The 13,092-nt window shown below is 37.6% G+C and overlaps 1 protein-coding gene across 5 annotated transcripts in view; it reads left to right on the top strand.

Annotated features, from left to right (window-relative positions):
• The window catches only part of RALGPS2 (Ral GEF with PH domain and SH3 binding motif 2), a 224,168-nt gene that overhangs the window by 157,017 nt on the left and 54,059 nt on the right, over positions 1-13,092 (top strand). For all 5 annotated transcript variants that reach the window (XR_009214375.1, XM_032160889.2, XM_058441904.1 and 2 more), the window contains 2 exons: positions 4,509-4,646; positions 5,892-5,982. Coding sequence is in view for 4 of the 5 variants with exons in the window: in XM_032160889.2 (XP_032016780.1) it covers positions 4,509-4,646; positions 5,892-5,982 (229 nt within the window). In the remaining variant the exon portion in view is untranslated. The remainder of the gene's footprint in view (positions 1-4,508; positions 4,647-5,891; positions 5,983-13,092) is intronic.

Genomic DNA, 13,092 nt, shown 5'->3' with positions numbered 1-13,092 from the left:
ACCAGCTTCCAAGAAACATGAGGAAAAAGAAGAATGGTGGGGGCTTATGGGGAAGATAGGAAAGTTCAAGGTAGAGAAAACCTGGGAACTAGACAAGAATGGTTACAATACTGCAGAGAAATTACATAGGGAGGGGAGACCAAGAGAGATGTTTTAAGACTTAGAATGAGAAAGTTATTAATGCCATTGCCAAAATAAGTGATACATACAGATTTCAGATTATTTAGTGTGTTGAAGGGTGACTAGATAAAATTTAACTGACAAATTAATGTCCACAATACCTTAAATTAGAAATCCATAAGAAAAAGACAACCCAAAAGAAAAAATGGACAGAAACATTTATTAAATAGAAATATATATGTTTAACCTTATTACTAATCAAGGAAATAAAAATTAAGACACAGAGAGATACCATTTTATACTCAGAAGATTGGCAAAATTGAGATGGATAATACCAGTTGTTAGCACAAATGTGGATCAACAGAAGCTTATATACCATGAGTGGGAGTGTGAATTGATAAAGCTTTGAAAAATAATGTGACACCATCTTGTAAAGTTGAATATTAATATACTTTAGCACTTGGCAGTTTTGCTCCTAGGCATGTTTATATATCCTGAAGAAATTTTGTACATGTGTACTGGGAGTATAAGAATGTCTGTAGCAACGTGGTTGGGGGTGGGATGGGAGTAACTCAAAAGTCTATCAAATAAAATGGATGAGTTACAATCGTCACACATTAGCTTGTTCTCTATAAGGAATTACAGCAGCATTTAACAGCGTGGACAAGTCTTAGAAACAAAATAGACAAAGCAACCACAGAAGACCATATTTTTAAATTTTATTTAATAAATGCTTATAAATCACTTAGTATGTACTAGACACTTTTCTTTTTTTTTTTTGAGACAGAGTCTTGCTCTGTCACCCAAGCTGGAGTGCAGTGGTACGATCTTGGCTCACTACAAGCTCCGCCTCCCGGGTTCTCGCCATTCTCCTGCCTCAGCCTCCCATACTAGACACTTTTCTAACATTACAAATACTATTATTTAATCCACACATACATTAAAATATGATTTTTAAAGCTCAAAAATAGGCAAAAGTAGGAATACAGACAAATGTCTGGGGGAAAAAATAAGGGAATGATCTTAAAGTTCAAGGTAATGGTTACTTCTGGACAGGAAGCAAAGAGATGAAGTAGAGAAGGAACATACAGATAGATGCAACAGTATTGATGATGTCATAGTTCTTTTTTAAAGTAGTTTACCCCAGCATATTAAAATATTAACATGTAACCAATAAAAAAGTTAATAGATATTTTACGTTAATTTTTCATGTTAACTCTTCAAAATCTTGTCTGTTTTATATTCAAATACATCTCAATTCAGAATAGACCCATGAAACAGTAGTCACATGTGGCAAGTGGTTATCATATTGGACAGCACAGTATAGCAAGTGACTACGGGTGAGTTGTCATCAGAGTTTAATAAGATGGAAGAATGGCAAGAACTGGCACATTAGTACCCTGCTCAAATCCCACTTCTTCCTTGAAGCTTTCTCTGATCCCATCAGCAAGGAATGACTTTTTTTGCACAGAATTCTTATGGAACTCCTGTTTAAGCTTTTCTGTGCTACTTTTTTATGTCTTTTATTGCTGTTATTGATGTACATACGCCAACATCCCCATGCCATTTCCTTGAGGAATCTTTTAGCTCTCCTTAGGGATGTTGTAGTCATAAATTGACTGGTCTTTCACAAGTGTTTATTATATTGTTTGATAACAACAAGTGTCACATATGTTGATAATTTTTTCTTAGGGCCGGGATCTCACCGTGTTGCCCAGACTGGTCTCAAAACTCCTAAGCAGTCTGCCCGCCTCAGCCTCCCGAAGTGCTGAGATTACAGGCGTGAGCCACCGTTCCCGGCAATAATTTTTGTGAAATCACGATTCTCACACAAATGTGAAATGAATATGTGTCAGAATTTTCATTTAAATTATTAAATTTATAAGGGAATCAAAAATGTATCAAGGGAGAATTCAAAGTAACACACATATATGCAATCAGGAACACTGAAGTAACTTTACAAATAGTTGCAAAATTGGTCAACACTCATTAGATCCCACTGGACATAATTCTTTGGCATGTTTATGGACAATAATTTGTATTACCAGCTTTCAGCAGCTGTGCAGAGTTGTAAAATAGCTCAGAAGGACCAAATGGGTGCACTGGAGACAGGATGCCCAGTAATCTTTTTTTCCATCTCAAAGTTTTTCACAATTTTCCTGACACGTGTATCAAATATTATATTAGAATGAAGAATAAAATAAGTGTACTATTCTATGTTTCTCTTCCAAGGTGTTTGTTGAAGGGAGGACAAGGGTGTTATCTTGAGGAGTGGGATCAGATTTGAAGGAAGAATTGCTTAGATTTTGTTTTATAAGTAGGGGAGATTTAAACATGTATATTGGGCTGGGTGCAGTGGCTCATGCCTGTAATCCTAGCACTTTGGGAGGCTGAGGCGGGTGGATCACTTGAGACCAGGAGTTTGAGACCAGCCTGGCCAACATGGTGAAACCCCATCTCTATTAAAAATGCAAGAACTAGCCAGGCGTGGTTGCGCATGCCTGTCATCTCAGCTATTCGGGTGGCTGAGGCACAAGAATCACTTGAACCCAGGAGGCGGAGGTTGCAGTGAGCCAAGATCGCACCACTGCATTCCAGCCTGTGACAGCAAGACTCTGTCTTGGGGAAAAAAAAAAAAAAAAAATGGTTTAAAAAAAATATGTATATTGGCTCTGGGGAAGGAGCCAGTAGGGGTGAATGATATTAGAGGCAACAGTAGTTATCTGGAAGGAGGCAGCAATGATTGCATTCAAAATTACAGTTGAGATTTCGGAAGAAGAGACGGATGATTCTTCCTCCAAGATTGGGGAAAGTGGGAGGAATCTCAGCTTCATTTGGAACCTCAGATTCATTTGGAGTCATAGGGAAATAAAGTTGAGGTTATCTAAAGAAAAAAAAGTATGATAGGTGGCTTAAAGAATACTGTAAAGATTTACTGACTGGAAAATGAATGATACTAGGATGAGTAAAAAGATTGCCATGCCAACCTTTTCTGTTAAGCACCTATTGTCAAAACACTGCACAAGATTTTCTTTCTCTTGGAGTGCAAGATAGAGCAAGTGCCTTAAATGAGTTTGCAGTCTTGAATAGATAAGATATAAATGTAAAAAAAAAAAAACCTAAGTAATGAGATTTTGAAGTCATAAAAGTCATTAAGTGAATAGTAAGCACAGATAATGTATGATTTTTTAACAGAATATAAGTAATTTTTTAAAAAATTGGGCCATAAGTGAAATGTCTGAGATCCAGCTCTGTCACTAACAGGTTGCATGGCATTAGACGGGTCCCTTTACTATCTGTGTATTTCAGGTTCTTCATCTATAAAAGGAGAGGATTAGACTAGACAGTGTCTGAATTCCTTTCTTGGAATCTGTGAGAAAACTAGAGAATATTGACACCAAATTAGATAAGCAAAATATAAGATTTGGATAGGCAGAGATTAGTCCAGAAAACATTTAAGGTATAAGAAAAAGCTGAGTAAAAACAGGGTTTATTTAGAAGGCAGTGGGTATGTCATTTTGGTTGCATTTACCCTGAGAGTTCATGAACATAAAGTAATAGGGTAAAAGTAGGAAAGCATGTTTTTCTTTTCTCTCCAGCTATGGTTGTCTAATACATTTCACATGTGCATTGTGAACTCTCCAGAAATAATCTTAAATAAGTGACCTTTCATGTTAAGGACTAGTACAACCAAATTTTAGAGGATGTGTTATTTTTGTTGGTACAAAAAGCATGGAGGGTAAGAAATAGTTAACTTCAATTTGTAGTCACATGAACCATTTCAGAAATTCATTTGTTGATCTTTAAAAATATAAAACATTTCTACCAGATTGAGATAATTTTCAAAGTAGTTAAGACTCAAATGATAGCTATCAACTCAAGAGAGTAAAAACAAATATTAAATAATTTCCCTATGTCAGACAGTGGCTGGGCTGCTGGCTAAATTAATATCTTCAAGTTGTAACACACCTTGGAAAATGGATACTTGCATAGGTTTTAAATCTGAGGTTCTGAGTTTAAAATAACTCTCCATTATGAAACTAGTCAGAAGCAGAGCCAATTGAAGAACTCAGCTCCTTTCCATTAATTCCCATATGTGCTGGAGTTTCTAACTCTAGCCTCAAACTATACTTGAAAATGAAATCACAAGAAGACATTTACAAAATAGCATATTATTACAAAAAATTGGTATATGTCTGACCCTAACTGTATGGAAAGCTAGGCCTCAGTAACCATATGTTACCCAGGCTTCAGTGTATTAATAGCAATATATTTTAAATGTGGCATACAGTGGAATATATCTATAAACAACCCTTTCCCCCCTTTTCTTTGTCATAGTCTCCCAACCTACAACTAAGAAAACATTCATTTATCTAATTTTGTTTCAGGTATCTATTTGTCAGATTTAACATATATCGATTCAGCATACCCATCAACTGGCAGCATTCTAGAAAATGAGCAAAGATCAAATTTAATGAATAATATCCTTCGAATGATTTCTGATTTACAACAGTCTTGTGAATATGGTAAGTTTCTGGGGGATAATGCCAAGCCATTAACATTGCTGTAATTCCAGTGATTTATTTACACACACTGATGATCACTTTTCACAGAGCAGGGGACATCAATTTCTTATTTCCATTCTAATGTAAAAGAAAATAATGCTTGTTTTATTTTGCCATTTACTATGTAGCATCCTGTTTAAGATCTTGCTTTTAAGGAATTTTAAGTATTTAATATTTAAAATTTTTATTTTTATATTTTGCTTTTCTGCTATTTTGCAGCAACTTTCTCACAGCACAAGGGCACTAAGTATTTAATATTACTACCTCACAGCTATTTGGCCCTTTATAGTTTACAAAGTCATTTTCCAGTCATTTTCTATTATCTCATTTGATCTCCCTGATCTGTTATGTAAATCGTTCTTACAGTTTTCAATTAGGGAAGTATAGCTGAGACCCTTGAGCCTCGTGACAATTGACCAACTTTCTTGAGTCAGACTATCGAGTAAATAACCAATTTTTGTCCAACATGTATTTTATGGAATGACAAATATAGAAACATAAGCCTAAATGATGAGAAAGGGCTTTTTTATTTTTAATGTTTTAATACTTCCAGTTTGATAGGGAATAAAGTTAGGCTGTTAGTACATAATTTTTATGGGTTAAAAAACTGAGTTTTACAATATATGATTACTTCAAGTGAATTTATCTTAAAGCTAACTTTTACTTCATGCATCTATACTTTTTAGAAAACCTCAAAAACTTCCTAAAAGTATCAGTGTGGAGATAGAATCTTACTGAAAGTTAAATCAAATAATTCCTTATTTTGTCCTTTTCTCAATATTTTAAACATAGCATCAAGTTGTGATGTTACATTAATCTTGCTTGAAACTTACTTATAAGGGGAGGAGATAAACCACATTTATAAATGGGAACCAGGTTTTTTTAAAAGAAAAGTAACTGCCTTCACGTCTTCTGTTTAGTTTAGAATAGTTCCTGATCTTTTTCTGTGAAATTTCTCAAATACATGGGACTTCATAATTGGAGCTATTAAAAAATACGACAATCTATACAAACAATATACAACTGTAATTTTCTAAATTACCTTCAGTTTCACATTAAAGTTTATCTCAGTAATGTCCTTCTAGAGTTAATTTAAATTTTGCTGCCATGTGGTCTTAATTTACCTTGAAGTTATTTTCAGCTTAATTTTTAAAGTTCTGGTTAAGATGTACTTTATCAGATAATTATTTATCACCTTTTGTCTAGATATTCCCATGTTGCCTCATGTCCAAAAATATCTGAACTCTGTTCAGTATATAGAAGAACTACAAAAATTTGTGGAAGATGATAATTACAAGTAGGTTGGATCTTCAAAAGTGGTTTGTATAACTTTGTCCTGTCCTCCACCTTTCTATCCCTATGTATTTAAACATCTAAATCCTACGTGGTGTCATACAAAGGACTAATCAAGTGGTAGGTTTACAGCAATAAAGGTACTAACATGTATTACTTCTTAATCACTTGTTATGATTGAGCCAATATACAAATACCTCATCTGTTCTTTTTAATATTTTATCTCTCTGTTTGTAGAGAGCTAACGTTTGATAGTTCTAATTTAAATTTCTTCCTTTCCCGCATATTCAGTCAATGAATCTTTACAGAATTTGTCTTTTAATAGACAGAAAAATTAATGAAACCGTTTTTAAAATAGAAAAATTACTCTTCTTTAATGCTAATTATTGACACATCGTTGTTTGTTTTTCATTGTTTTTGCGGATTGAGAGACTATTGGTCCATCTTGTCTCAGGAGACGAGACCTTTCTCCAATGTAGCACACTTATCCTTTTCCCCGTATTATAGCAAGTTCATTATTAAAGATTTTTGAGGCCAGGCTCAGTGGCTCATGCCTGTAACCCAGCACTTTGGGAGGCCGAGGCGGGTGGATCACTTGAGGTCAGGAGTTCAAGACCAGCCTGACCAATGTAGTGAAACACTGTCTGTACTAAAAATACAGAATTAGCCGGGTATGGTGCATGCCTGTAATCCCAGCTGCTTGGGAGGCTGAGGCAGGAGAATCACTTGAACACAGGAGGCAGAGGTTGCAGTGAGCTGAGAGTGCCCCATTGCACTCCAGCCTGGGCAAAAAGAGCAAAACTCTGTCTAAAAAAAAAAGATTGTTTGAAATCACTTTTAAAATAGCCGATATCTATTTTTATCTCCTTATATCCACAGTATTTCCCAAAGATGGGAGAGGAAATTTTTAAATTATTAACACTTTCATCTTTCATTGATATAGTTTACATCGTAACTGCTGGGGTTTTTTTTTTTTAAGGTGGGAGGATAAAGAGCTTATTTCTCTTGAAGCTTCACTCTTTTAGCTTCATTTGTTACTTTTTTAAAAAAGTTTACTTAGCTTTATTATCCCAGTTGTTTGCAAGCTTTCAAATTGAATTTTGCACTTTCACAAATATTTTTTCCAATAAAAGGTCATGTTTCAAAAATTTATCGAAGTGAAAGACTAGATTATTTTTCAATGTTAGTGCATTACATATAAATATTTTTTATCTTCCTTTGGTAATGATTATTAACTTCCTTTTTCCAGATTTTGACAGTTTTTAAAAAAATTTTGTAGAACAGAAGTAGTCCCAGTAAATGGCTATAGAAATTCTGGAAAACATCTAGGAATAATTTTTCTAAATGCATCTAAAATTTTACTAATGTTTGAAAACGCCTTTATTGCCATCTTCTGTCTCACACCATAATACCAACACTGTATTTCTGTACCAATTTTCATTCTACAAAAAGTTTCTATATGGTTACTTACTTGAAAATGTATGAAGTCAGTGAAGAAGCTTTTTAAGGCTGGAGTTGTTTCACAAATCTGTTGCCCTAAGTTGTTTTTCAAGTTTGATGGTCTGTGTCTTATACTTACCACTTTTTCCCTTCTCTCTAATTACTGACATAGAACTCCTGCCTAATAAATACTTTTTTGTCCAGTGAGGTGTAGAACAGATATCTTAAAATTCAAAATGTGAGTAAGTAGCTATTAGATATTTATCTGGCTCAAGAAACTTACTGAATTTAAAAGAATTTAAAGTTTATTAGATTGAAATGTAATCTAAGAAAATTTTGCACAATTTATAGAGGATGGCAAAGTTTTTGTGACTACTGTAAAATTATAATACAGTATTTATTAAAGCTAGTTTTTACTTTGCTAAAAGGGTAGACTTAGCCAGGGAAGCCATGAAGTAGTTCTGACATTCTGTAAACAGACATAGCATATAGTGCCTTCATTTTTGTAGGAAAGCTTATGCAATTATACTGATTTTTGTTTTCATGAGGAGCTAGAACCAGAGCAGCCCTTCCATTACATTGACAGATATTTACTAAGGTTTTGTTATAGGCCAGTTACTGTGCTAGTTGCTGGGATTATAAAAATAAGATACTGTTCTTGTCCTCAAGAAGCTCAGTCTAATGTCAAATACATCCACAAAACAGATGATTATAAAACATTTCAAACAGAACCATAATAAAGATATGCCAAGGATGCTGTGGAAACATAGATAAGGGGGGACCTAACCCAGCTTTACCTAGGAAAACTAAAAAGAAAGGAAATATGAACAGCTTCAGGAGACAGCGTCATCTGAGGCTGAATCTTAACAGGTGAGCGAGAGTTAGTCTCACGTGAAGGGTAAGGAAAAGGATGCTGGGGATGGAATGATCAAAGGAGTGAGATAAGAAACAGTGTCTTTGCATGGGGAATGCTGAGTCATTTGGTGTTACTGGGACATCATACGGGACTAGAGAAGACATTGTTTTTCTTTCTCTTTTCCTTTTTCTTTCTTTTTTTTTTTTTGGAGATGGAATCTCACTCTCTTTCCCAGTTTGGAGGGCAGTGGCGCGATCTCAGCTCACTGCAACCTCTGCCCCCTGGGGTTCAAGGAGTTCTTCTGCCTCAGCCTCCCGAGTAGCTGGGATTACAGGTGCCTGCCATCATGCCCGGCTAATTTTTGTATTTTTAGTGGAAATGGGGTTTCACCATGTTGGCCAGGCTGATCTTGAACTCCTGACCTCAGATGATCCACCCACTTCGGCCTCCCAAAGTACTAGGATTACAGGCGTGAGCCACCGCACCCGCTGACAGATTGTTTTTCTAAACATGCAGTATGTTGCATGAGCCTAATAATTTAGTGTTTGAAAAATAGAGCATTTTAAGATGTCATTAAAATTATTTTAAAAATTAGAAGAAAACATTTTGTTAGAAAAAAATGCCTTTTAGGGGTGGAGCCAAGATGGCCGAATAGGAACAGCTCCAGTCTACAGCTCCCAGCCTGAGCGACACAGAAGACGGGTGATTTCTGCATTTCTGTTTGAGGTACCGGTTTCATCTCACTAGGGAGTGCCTAACAGTGGGTGCAGGACAGTCGGTGAAGCGCACTGTGCGCGAGCCGAAGCAGGGCGAGGCATTGCCTCACTCGGGAAGCGCAAGGGGTCAGGGAGTTCCCTTTCCTAGTCAAAGAAAGGGGTAACAGACGGCACCTGGAATATCAGGTCAGTCCCACCCTAATACTGCGCTTTTCCAACGGGCCTGGAAAACAGCACACTAGGAGATTGTGTCCCGCACCTGGCTCGGAGGGTCCTATGGCCACGGAGTCTCCCTGATTGCTAGCACAGCAGTCTGAGATCAAGCTGCAAGGCGGCAGCGAGGCTGGGGGAGGGGCGCCCGCCATTGCCCAGGCTTGCTTAGGTAAACAAAGCAGCCAGGAAGCTCGAACTGGGTGGAGCCCACCACAGCTCAAGGAGGCCTGCCTGCCTCTGTAGGCTCCACCTCTGGGGGCAGGGCACAGACAAACAAAAAGTCAGCAGAAACCTCCACAGACTTAAATGTCCCTGTCTGACTGACAGCTTTGAAGAGAGTAGTGGTTCTCCCAGCACGCAGCTGGAGATCTGAAAATGGACAGACTGCCTCCTAAAGTGGGTCTCTCACCCCTGAGCAGCCTAACTGGGAGGCACCCCGCCAGTAGGGACAGACTGACACCTCACTCGGCCAGGTAATCCTCTGAGACAAAACTTCCAGAGGAACTATCAGACAGCTGAATTTGTGGTCTCACGAAAATCCGCTGTTCTGCAGCCACCGCTGCTGACACCCAGCCAAACAGGGTCTGGAGTGGACCTCTAGTAAACTCCAACAGACCTGCAGCTGAGGGTCCTGTCTAGTAGAAGGAAAACTAACAAACAGAAAGGACATCCACACCAAAAACCCATCTGTACATCACCATCATCAAAGACCAAAAGTAGATAAAACCACAAAGATGGGGAAAAAACAGAGCAGAAAAACTGGAAACTCTAAAAATCAGAGCACCTCTCCTCCTCCAAAGGAACACAGTTCCTCACCAGCAACGGAACAAAGCTGGATGGAGGATGACTTTGATGAGTTGAGAGAAGAAGGCTTCAGACGATCAAACTACTCTGAGCTACGAGAGGAAATTCAAAACAATAGCAAAAAAGTTAAAAACTTTGAAAAAAAATTAGAAGAATGGATAACTAGAATAACCAATGGAGAGAAGGGCTTAAAGGAGCTGATGGAGCTGAAAGCCAAGTTTCGAGAACTACGTGAAGATTGCAGAAGCCTCAGTAGCAGATGCGATCAACTGGAAGAAAGGGTATCGCTGATGGAAGATGAATGAAATGAAGCGAGAAGGGAAGTTTAGAGAAAAAAGAATAAAAAGAAATGAAAAAAGCCTCCAAGAAATTTGGGACTATGTGAAAAGACCAAACCTACGTCTGATTGGTGTACCTGAAAATGACGGGGAGAATGGAACCAAGTTGGAAAACACTCTGCAAGATATTATGCAGGAGAACTTCCCCAATCTAGCAAGGCAGGCCAACATTCAGATTCAGGAAATACAGAGAATGCCACAAAGATACTCCTCGAGAAGAGCAACTCCAAGACACATAATTGTCAGATTCACCAAAGTTGAAATGAAGGAAAAAATGTTAAGGGCGGCCAGAGAGAAAGGTCAGGTTACCCACAAAGGGAAGCCCATCAGACTAACAGCTGATCTCTCAGCAGAAACTCTACAAGCCAGAGGAGAGTGGGGCCGATATTCAACATTCTTAAAGAATTTTCAACCCAGAATTTCATATCCAGCCAAACTAAGCTTCGTAAGTGAAGGAGAAATAAAATACTTTACAGACAACCAAATGCTGAGTGATTTTGTCACCACCAGGACTGCCCTAAAAGAGCTCCTGAAGAAAGCACTAAACATGGAAAGAACAACCGGTACCAGCCACTGCAAAGTCATGCCAAATTGTAAAGACCATCGAGGCTAGGAAGAAACTGCATCAACTAACGAGCACAATAACCAACTAACATCATAATGACAGGATCAGATTCACACATAACAATATTAACATTAAATGTAAATAGGCTAAATGCTCCAATTAAAAGACACAGACTGGCAAACTGGATAAGGGGTCAGGACCCATCAGTGTGCTGTATTCAAGAAACCCATCTCACATGCAGAGACACACATAGACTCAAAATAAAGGGATGGAGGAAGATCTATCAAGCAAATGGAAAACAAAAAAAGGCAGGGGTTGCAATCCTAGTCTCTGATAAAACAGACTTTAAACCAACAAAGATCAAAAGAGACAAAGAAGGCCATTACATAATGGTAAAGGGATCAATTCAACAAGAAGAGCTAACTATCCTAAATATATATGCACCCAACACAGGAGCACCCAGATTCATAAAGCAAGTCCTGAGTGACCTACAAAGGGACTTAAACTCCCACACAATAATAATGGGAGATTGTAACACCCCACTGTCAACATTAGACAGATCATCTAGACAGAAAGTTAACAAGGATATCCAGGAATTGAACTCAGCTCTACACAAAGTGGACCTAATAGACATCTACAGAACTCTCCACCCCAAATCAACAGAATATACATTTTTTTAGCACCACACCACACCTATTCCAAAATTGACCGCATAGTTGGAAGTAAAGCTCTCCTCAGCAAATGTGAAAGAACAGAAATTATAACAAACTGTGTGTCAGACCACAGTGCAATCAAACTAGAACTCAGGATTAAGAAACTCACTCAAAACCGCTCAACTACATGGAAACTGAACAACCTGCTCCTGAATGACTATTGGGTACATAATGAAATGAAGGCAGAAATAAAGATGTTCTTTGAAACCAACGAGAACGAAAACACAACATACCAGAATCTCTGGGACACGTTCAAAGGAGTGTGTAGAGGGAAATTTATAGCACTAAATGCCCACAAGAGAAAACAGGAAAGATCCAAAATTGACACCCTAACATCACAATTAAAAGAACTAGAAAAGCAAGAGCAAACACATTCAAAAGCTAGCAGAAGGCTAGAAATAACTAAAATCAGAGCAGAACTGAAGGAAATAGAGACACAAAAAACCCTTCAAAAAATTAAGGAATCCAGGAGCTGGTTTTTTGAGAAGATCAACAAAATTGATAGACCGCTAGCAAGACTAATAAAGAAGAAAAGAGAGAAGAATCAAATAGATGCAATAAAAAATGAAAAAGGGGATATCACCACCGATCCCACAGAAATACAATCTACCATCAGAGAGTGCTACAAACACCTCTATGCAAATAAACTAGAAAATCTAGAAGAAATGGATAAATTCCTCGACAAATACACCCTCCCAAGATTAAACCAGGAAGAAGTTGAATCTCTGAATAGACCAATAACAGGTTCTGAAATTGTGGCAATAATCAATAGCTTACCAACCAAAAAGAGTCCAGGACCTGATGGATTCACAGCCGAATTCTACCAGAGGTACAAGGAGGAACTGGTACCATTCCTTCTGAAACTATTCCAATTGATAGAAAAAGAAAGAATCCTCCCTAACACATTTTATGAAGCCAGCATCGTCCTGATACCAAAGCCTGACAGAGACATAACCAAAAAAGAGAATTTCAGACCAATATCCTTGATGAACATTGATGCAAAAATCCTCAATAAAATACTGGCAAATCGAATCCAGCAGCACATCAAAAAGCCTATCCACCATAATCAAGTGGGCTTCATCCCTGGGATGCAAGACTGGTTCAACATATGCAAATCGATAAATGTAATCCAGCATATAAACAGAACCAAAGACAAAAACCACATGATTATCTCAATAGATGCAGAAAAGGCCTTTGACAAAATTCAACAACTCTTCATGCTAAAAACTCTCAATAAATTAGGTATTGATGGGACGTATCTCAAAATAATAAGAGCTATCTATGACAAACCCACAGCCAATATCATACTGAATGGGCAAAAACTGGAAGCATTCCCTCTGAAAACTGGCACAAGACAGGGATGCCCTCTCTCACCACTCCTATTCAACATAGTGCTGGAAGTTCTGGCCAGAGCAATCAGGCAGGAGAAGGAAATAAAGGGTATTCAATTAGGAAAAGAGGAAGTCAAA

Source organism: Hylobates moloch, unplaced genomic scaffold (genome assembly GCF_009828535.3).
Source record: "Hylobates moloch isolate HMO894 unplaced genomic scaffold, HMol_V3 SCAFFOLD_8, whole genome shotgun sequence".
NCBI lineage: Eukaryota > Metazoa > Chordata > Mammalia > Primates > Hylobatidae > Hylobates > Hylobates moloch.
Note: the sequence above shows the minus strand (reverse complement) of the source record. Positions and strands in the feature narration are given on the sequence as shown.